We start from the raw sequence: 8,487 nt of genomic DNA, 5'->3' as shown, positions 1-8,487 counted from the left end.
ACAAATGTGCTCGGAGACTATCGTACGAACTGCCAATACCACATATGTTCTGAAAATATGCCCAAACCTGCAATGCAAGCTGTCCCGCAAAAAACACATGCTCCAGTGTCTCTCCAGTGGCAAGCGCACAGCAGAAGCACTTTGACGCCAACTGGAACCCCATCTCCCCTAAGACGTCATCCAAAGGCAGTCGCCTCGTGAGCAAGCGCAGCATGAACAAGGACACTCTCAAAGGTATTCTAGCATGCCATATGCGAGAGAACACCAGTGACCTGTTGCGACCTTGGTGGACCTCCTGAAAGGCTGCTACCAAAGTGAAGAGCCCTGACTGCGTCGACCTCCAGATCACTTGGTCTGTCCCCCTTCCACTCAGTGCCGGTGAATGCATCACCTCATCCACAATGGTTGGCGGCAGAATCTGTGACAACCGATAACTATCCCAGGTGCCATTGACCATAACATCAGAAAACGAAAGGCCCGGAACCACAAAGGCTCTAAGAAAAAGAGGCCCACTCCCCAACCAATTATCATACCAAAAATCACAAGTCCCATCATTGAGCAACCATACCATGCATAATTCCACCTGGCGACTCACATTGACCATGCGCCTCCAAGTTGGTGAGGCAGCTTGAGAACTAACCACCTGATAAGGATGGACCCATTTACAGTACTTTGCCCGCATGAAGGTTGCCCATAGAGATGACCCCGTGCGCAAACCCCACCAAAGCTTACAAGAAAAGGCATTATATACATCGCGAACCCGCCGGAAACCAGTGCCACCTTCCATCACCGGGTAACAAAGTTGAGACCACAGAATCCAGTGGTGCTTAGTCTGCTCGGTCGAGGTCCCCCACAAGAAATTTGCGCAGATACGCTCAATACTCTTGAATGTAGCCACCGGAATAACTGCAGCAGATAGAAGGTGCGTCGGAAGCGACGATAAAACATGCTTGATTAGCACTAGCCTGCCTCCAGGCGACAAAAGTTTAGACCGCCAAGAGAGAATCCTTGTCGAGATAGCGTAACACACCTCCCCAAAGTACAAGGATTTGCACTTGCCAATGTATAACGGGAAACCCAGGTACCGGACCGAAAAATGCTGCCTTGAGAAGCCAGTAATCCGCTCAACTACCCTCCGCCTGGCAGGCGACACTGACGGGTGCACTAAGTATCCACTCTTCTGAACACTCACCAACTGGCCAGAGGCCAGTTGATACATTTTCAATACCCGCATAATATCCTTCAAAGAGCTAGAAGAGCCATTAGCAAAGACAAGCACATCATCCGCAAAAGCTAGGTGGGTAACCGGTGGACAACCCCTGGGTACCATGAAACCCAAGAATCTCGACTGTGCAGCAAGACTATTGAGCCCCCGTGATAACACCTCTGCGCCAATGACGAATAAGGCTGGCGACAGCGGATCTCCCTGACGGACCCCACGACTCGATTTGAAAAAACCATATGATGCCCCATTAATGATGACTGAGAACCAAACATTCGACATTAATCTCCAAACCATGTCAATGAATCTCTCACCAAATCCAAATTTGCGCAATACACTGACAATGAATGTCCACGAGACACGATCGTACGTCTTTGCCATGTCAAGTTTCAACGCTACATTTCCCCTCCTAGCCTTTTTCCTAATCCCTGACATAAGCTCCTGAGCAAAGAGATAATTCTCTGTTATATTCCTGCCTTTGACAAACCCTGTCTGTTACGGAGACACAATCTTGGGCAGTATACTTGCTAACCTATCCGCCAAAATTCTAGACAGCACCTTGTTGAAAAAATTGCACAAACTAATCGGCCTATACTTAGAAAAGTCCTGGGGGCTTGGCACCTTAGGAATTAATACAATGGATGTGGATGTTACAAAGCGAGGCAGCTCCGTCCCACAAAAGAAACAGATTACATTATTATAAACATCCTGCGCAATAACATCCCATGCGAAAGTAAAAAACTGACCTGTGAAGCCATCAGGGCCTGCAGCACTATCCCCATCCATCTCAAATACCACCCGTTTCACCTCCTCCCTAGTTGGATCTGCATCAAGAGCTGCCCTGTCTGCCTGTGTCACCATATTAGGGATTAAATGCTCCCAATCACCAGCTGACCCCCCGGAGCCCGAGAACAAATTCGAGAAGAACCGCACAGCCTCATTGGTGATCCCCTCATCATCTTCAACCCATACGCCATTCTTATCCTTCACTCTATGAATTGCATCCTATATCCTCCGTTGCTGAACCGTTGCATGAAAATATCTTGAGTTTCGATGTCCGTATCGAAGCCACTTTACTCTAGCCTTCTGACTCCAAAACTTTTCTTCATTTAGCAATGCGTGTCGCAGCTCAGCTTGAGCTTTACTCAGCTCAACCTGCGCCTCCATCGAATCATCCTGCTCCGTGCGGGTTTCTGCTGCTAGCATATTCGCTTCCGCCTGCTTAACAACCTCAAACACATTCCCCAAAACTCCCTTGTTCCAGTCTTGGATGGCCCGCGTGGTACGCAGTAGCTTGGAGCACAGTATCTTTAACAAGGATCCAGAGCTCTCTGCTTACCAAGCCTGGCGAATTACATCCAATAGTCCTGGGTTCGACGTCCAAACGTTTAAAAACCGAAATGCCCTAGGCTTGTTATCCATTCGCGACGCCAGCGAGATCTTCAGTGGCGCATGATCTGATGGATGACGGGCCAAGTGGACCATCGAGATTGATGGAGCACTCTCAGTAAACTCGCCATTGATTAGCACCCTGTCCAGTCTCTTCCAGATTCGTGCGTGCCCTCTCCGGTTATTACACCAAGTGAAACTGGATCCCGAGGACCCCGCATCAAACACTTCGGCCTCCTCCATGAATGACAGTAACTCCAACCCCTCAGATCTTGCGAAAGGCCAACCTCCGCGCTTCTCACTCGGGTCCGCAATGACATTGAAATCTCCGCACACGCACCACAACCTTGAGCTAGGCTTATCGGCCATTAAGTCTTGCCACAACACCCTCCGCTCCCCCAAGGCGCATTTGGCATGCACAAACGAAAAGCACAGGGACCCATCCATCCAAGGATGTTGGACCGATACCGTGACATGCTGTGAAGAACTACCTACTACAAAACACACAATGGAGTACTAAAAAATACCCATATATCAGCCAACAGATTCACAACTACCGAATCAAAGGGCAATCTTACTTTAATTAAATCAATATGTGATACATCCATTTTGGGCTCACATATTGCAACAAACATTAAATTGTGCATACGAATTAACTGTAGCAATCGTCTTAGGTTGGGAGGTTTCGCAACCCCTCTTATATTCCAAAATAGACCATTAATCATGGGGTAAAGGTTGAGAAGAATTTTGAGAGTGCATTACCGCAGACCGAAGCTGCCTGTCCAACGGGCCCGGAACCCGCACCCCTTTCTTTTTTGTCTGCTTGTTGCCGTGATCCATCACTCTGGACTGGTCAATATTCAACCTGAGCACGATGTCCCCCATGCACGTGTGACGTCCCAAAGCCAAGCTATCCGTCTCCTCTTCCTCCTCCCCTTCACTCACTGACCCCCGGGCTCCTCACGCAGATCAGTAGAATGCCGTTTCTGGTCCCTAGCTGCTACCCCTTTACTTGCATTTTGCTCTCTTTGTGTTGGCCCAGCCACCGTTCCTGCAATCCCTAACTCGGCTACCTGACTGGACTCGCATGTAAGCTCTACCGTGAGTTCCCCAATATCAGCAACAGCCCGCGACTGCACAGCTGCAGCCGCACCAGGCCTGGTTTCCTTCCTCTGCATGCGTGGTTCTGGACCAGCGCACAAGTTTTCAGCAGTCGCCCACGTCTCCTTCTGGGCCACCGCCGTCTGCATCTTCGAAGCAGCATACTGGATCTCAGCAGGCTGCTGCATGTGGCACTCCATCTCGGCCACCGCCGACAGCAGTGGTGGCATCCCATTATCGTTGTCGTTATCCTTGTCGCCGTCCTTGTCACCCGCTTCCTCCCCGCAAGACCGAACTTTTGTGGGAATGACCTGCCCGAACGCCTCAGTCTCGGCGTCAGGTGTGCGGATGTCCGTAGTCTTCCCCTGCCCATCAGAATTGCCCAGCTGCTCCTGCGACTCTCCGCCCTGAATTGGGTCTGCTACTCCCTTGCCATTGTCCCGTCCTTCTTCTAGATATATCTGTCGAGTTGTTGGCTCTGGTCCCTTTCCCTTCCGGCGTGGGTTCTCGCGGTTGCTTCTAGATGGTTTCAAACCCGGGTTTTTCTTGAAGCAGACATCCTCCAGATGACCCACACGATCACAAAACTTGCAGAATGCTGGCCAGTTCTCCACCTCCACCAGTTGCCAAAAGCCATAGTCATCATCCCCTATGTAGACTCGCTTTGCCGACTCTCTGGATACATCCATCTCCACCAGAACTCTTGCCACAGACGGTCTGCGCAAATCTGAGGTTGCCGAATCCACTTTGAGGATGCGCCCAAGCGTGGCCGCCAGTTTGATAATCTTGTTTTTCCCAAAGAAAGGAATAGGCAGCCCAGGAAACGCAACCCAGATCAGAACAATCGAAGGCTCCTGGTTACTCTTGAAATCTAGCGTCCATTTTGCTACAACCATTGGTGCATTTTGGATGAACCATGTTCTACGCAAAAACAATCTGGTGTAGTCCTCTTCCAAGACCGGTTTGATGAGAATGTGGCGATGGTCCAGCAGTCCCACGGCACACACCCCCTTTAGGCCGAGGGAAATAAAGAACTTGCGTACAGCTTCCATTGAGGGCCTGAAAGCCGGGAACCTCCCCACCAGAGCATTCCGGTAAACCCTAGGTTCTATTGTCTCTTCCTTCTTGAGGACAACAATTAGTTGATACTTTGACTAGGGTTAAAAAACATCGTTGACGAGCTTTGAAAATCAACTAAGGTTCAAAACTTAAACGTTTCATTTAACAAGAATCAAGTAATTGAAACTCATTTAGAGAATATTCGTAAAACTCTTGCTTGCTTTTCAAACTGTAAAACTTTGAAACAATTATACTTTGAAATACCATTTGAGTCGAAGAAACGAGGAAAACGTATTTCTATTAGCCGTAAATTTCATTTTTTCAAGGGTACAAGTTTCGGCCGAATTCTAACTTATATACCTTTATGAAAGAAGACTTGAATATCCTAAATGATTCAAGTGATATTCATTCTCAAATCCTTACTCAAGTCGCACTTACATCTACCTGGCCCTCGAGTGCAAATTTCGGCAGCACGCCCTTTGTGTTTACTTATTTTTCAGCCATTTATGACTTCATTATTTTTCTCAATTCAGCTCCAAAATCATACACAAATAATCTAACCACAATAGTCTTTCAATAGGCTCAATGTCATTCAATTACAAAACAATGCTAGAAAATGGACCGGAACTAATGTTTAAGATAATTAACAAAATCACAGGTTTGACGTCTCTTAGCATTTTGGTCACCATCGAAGGTACACTTATCAGATTGGGGTGCACCTTATACTGTTTCGAAGATAAGACAAAGAGTTACAACTTTCACGAAGGCAACTCAACTCAGTTCACATTTGATCTAGGTCGAATTTGCAAATTACAGAACCAGAATTCATTATCAGTCTGGTTATAAGCATTGGATTTAAATGGTAATAACTCAAACTAAAAAATTCCGATTCAGGCATTTTAAGATGCGTTAGAAAGCTGAAACATAGGGTTAAAACTTTCATGTTTTGGCCAAATGCTGATTTGATACGAATCAAAGTGAAAAACGAAGCCAAACCTGTGAAATCTCAAAACTGCCTGCTGAAAAGAACATTTGGCAGTCAGGGGTATTTCAGTCATTTCACATGATACAGTGGTCCGATTGAGCTGAAATTTTACAAGAAACTATATAACATCATTTCCTACAACTTTTATGTTTTGATCTAAGCCTGGTTCGGCCTCTAACATGGACGAATTACACTGGTCAGAACAGAGCAGATTCCACTATCAAAGCTGGAAATTCAACTTTTAAGGCTAAAAATCACAATCAAGCCACTAATCATCTCACAAATTCCATATCCAAACCCATTACCAACATTTGAAAGTTAAACAACATATTCAAGGCTTAAAATTATCAAACCCTGGCTGAAATTTCATGAATCACCACCAAAACTACAAAATCTTCCATAAAATCTACTACAAACAAGCATAATCTCACTCAAGTGCAAGATTAAAGAAATAAAGTAGCTTCTTGCTGAAAGTACCTTCAAACCTCAAGAAAGATGGAAGCTTAGTGCTTTTCCTCCAAAAATCTCTCCACTCAAGTCCTTAATCTTCCCTAGTGAACCACTTTTATGGAGTATTTTGCAAGCTTGAGGATTGAAACTCAAGATTCAAGCATGAAGTTGGGGCTGAAGATGAACTTTTCTCTCCTATTTTTCCTCTCAAACTCACGGCCAAGATGGAGAAAAAAGTACAGGAATTTTTGGTCCAAAACAAAGTTAAGAAGATAGGAAAGTTTGTTGGTCAAACTTGGTTGGCCAACACTTGTCAAGCCGCCATTGGTCCTCTTGTTTTTTTTTCTTTCTTCCTTTTCTTTTGGTCAAAAATGGTGGCTGTTTTATAGGATATTTTAGGGGTGATTAGCTGAAATAAAAGCAAGGTGATTAAGGTAATAAAGTATGTTCAAGTGGTATACTCACTCGGTGACAAACGGCACATGTCGGTTCACACCGTTTTTTCTTAACTCACACGTACTAGGGTTTTCACTTATAATTCACTAATTTATTATTATTACTTCTAATCACACACTTTTCTTATCTAAAACTCACTCTTAACCACCAAATTTAGTACACACACCGTATCGATTACTCACACTACCAAAAGATGTAAAAACCCGTAGAAACCCTAATTTACCCTAACGATGAAAGTAAAGGGGAAATTCTTAATTCTATTCTTTATTCCAACTATTGAGGGAGTAAATAAATAGTAAAAAAATATCATAAAGTAATTTAATCAAAATAAGAGGGAATTTTAAGAAAACATGAGCGAATTTTCCAGTCGTCACACACTTTAAGAGCGAAAAGAGAGGAAAAACTTCATCTTCAACCTCCAATTCTTGCTTGAATCCTTGAGTTTTCATCATAAACTTGCAATCTACTCCATAAAAGGTGATCTTTAGGAAGGATTAAGGGATTTGGTGGAAAGATTTGGGAGAAAGACGCTCTTGGTTTCCATTTCTTCTTAGGGTTTCAAGGTAACTATATGAAGAAACCATCTTCTCTTTTATTACTTGTATATGAGTAGATTTAAGGCTTGATTTTGGTAGTTTTCATGGAAAATTTTATGGTTTGTGTGGTGGTTGGAAAATTTCAGTTTTGAGTGAGAAATTTCAGCTTTGATATGATGATTTGAGCTTGGCCATGAACTAGTAGTTTTGCCATGTGAATTTTCTAGCTTTTATATGTTATTTTGGCTTGATTATAGAAAATTTCAGCTTGTAGTTGTAAATTTCAGCTTAGGGTTACAAATTTTCAGTTTTATTGTGGTTGAATTTGAGCTAGATAATTGGCAATTTTGGATGGTTATGTGGCCTTAAACAAGTGTTCCTTATAGCCTATAACTTGTGGTTGGATTGCTATGAATATAGGTGTTGAATTTAGATGGAAAAGTTAAGAAAATAAGGGGAGGTGCTGCTGAAATTTTTTTTACTTCCTTTCTTGTGGTATGAGGGATGTTTGAGGGGTGATTTTGGGTTGGTTTGGACTTAGGTTACATGTGATTGCTTGAGTTCACTTTGGTGGTGGTGTATAAGCTAAAATTTTGATAAAACCATGTGTAAAATAAAAGGAAAAGTAATGGTTTCCTCTAGCATGCCTTCTAGTTGCATTTATTTCACTTTAAGTTCGAGGTTGGTTGTTTTCTTCACTATTTTGCTGCTGGAAATTTCCACCCATGAATTGGAATGAGGAACTCCTTGGTTACTCATGTCCCTTGAGTCCAAATGCTCTCCTTTCGCTCCAAAACCATATTTAAATCTTTGCCCTAGTAGTTATCTGGATTTTCCTTGGTTCACCTAAGTTTTGGATGGTCGAATCGTAATACTTTTATCTTGATTGTTCTTAGGGTTTGTTAGTGATCAAGGGCATAACCCGGGGACGAACTTTTGACGTTGCATTGCTTGAACTGATAAGTGTACCACTCGCATGACTTATTGCTTATATGATTTGAATGACTGTGGCTTTAGTTTATCCTGGACGGGACGAGTGTGATGACCCCACTTCTCCCAAGGGCGAACCCAAGGGTATCGGCGGGCCGCCTGCCTAGCTCGCGCCAGGACTCAAAACTTAAAACAATAAAAGCCAGAAAATTCAAAAGATTTCTATATACAATCCCAAAAGAGTTATAATTACATTCTCAAAAGTACCTGCTCATACTATTACATCCTTATAATTACCACCAAAACTAAACCCAAAACAAACATACTATAAGTCCAACTATTACAATCAAACCTAACTA

The 8,487-nt window shown here is 43.8% G+C and overlaps 1 protein-coding gene across 1 annotated transcript; it reads right to left on the bottom strand.

Moving 5' to 3' along the window:
* Positions 1 to 67: 67 nt before the first annotated feature.
* Positions 68 to 3,496, bottom strand: LOC113755777 (the record flags this gene model as incomplete). The annotated part of the gene is made up of 5 exons (XM_027299684.1): positions 3,374 to 3,496; positions 2,609 to 3,127; positions 2,300 to 2,515; positions 1,916 to 2,227; positions 68 to 1,714 (listed from the first exon to the last, which is right to left on the bottom strand). Coding segments are annotated over exons 1-5 (2,817 nt in total), but the record flags the coding sequence as incomplete, so codon positions are not given.
* Positions 3,497 to 8,487: the final 4,991 nt, after the last annotated feature.

The sequence above is a fragment of the Coffea eugenioides genome, unplaced genomic scaffold (assembly GCF_003713205.1).
Source record: "Coffea eugenioides isolate CCC68of unplaced genomic scaffold, Ceug_1.0 ScVebR1_1725;HRSCAF=2628, whole genome shotgun sequence".
Classification (NCBI taxonomy): domain Eukaryota; kingdom Viridiplantae; phylum Streptophyta; class Magnoliopsida; order Gentianales; family Rubiaceae; genus Coffea; species Coffea eugenioides.
The sequence above is the reverse complement of the archived record's forward strand: the minus strand, read 5'-3'. Positions and strand labels throughout refer to the sequence as shown.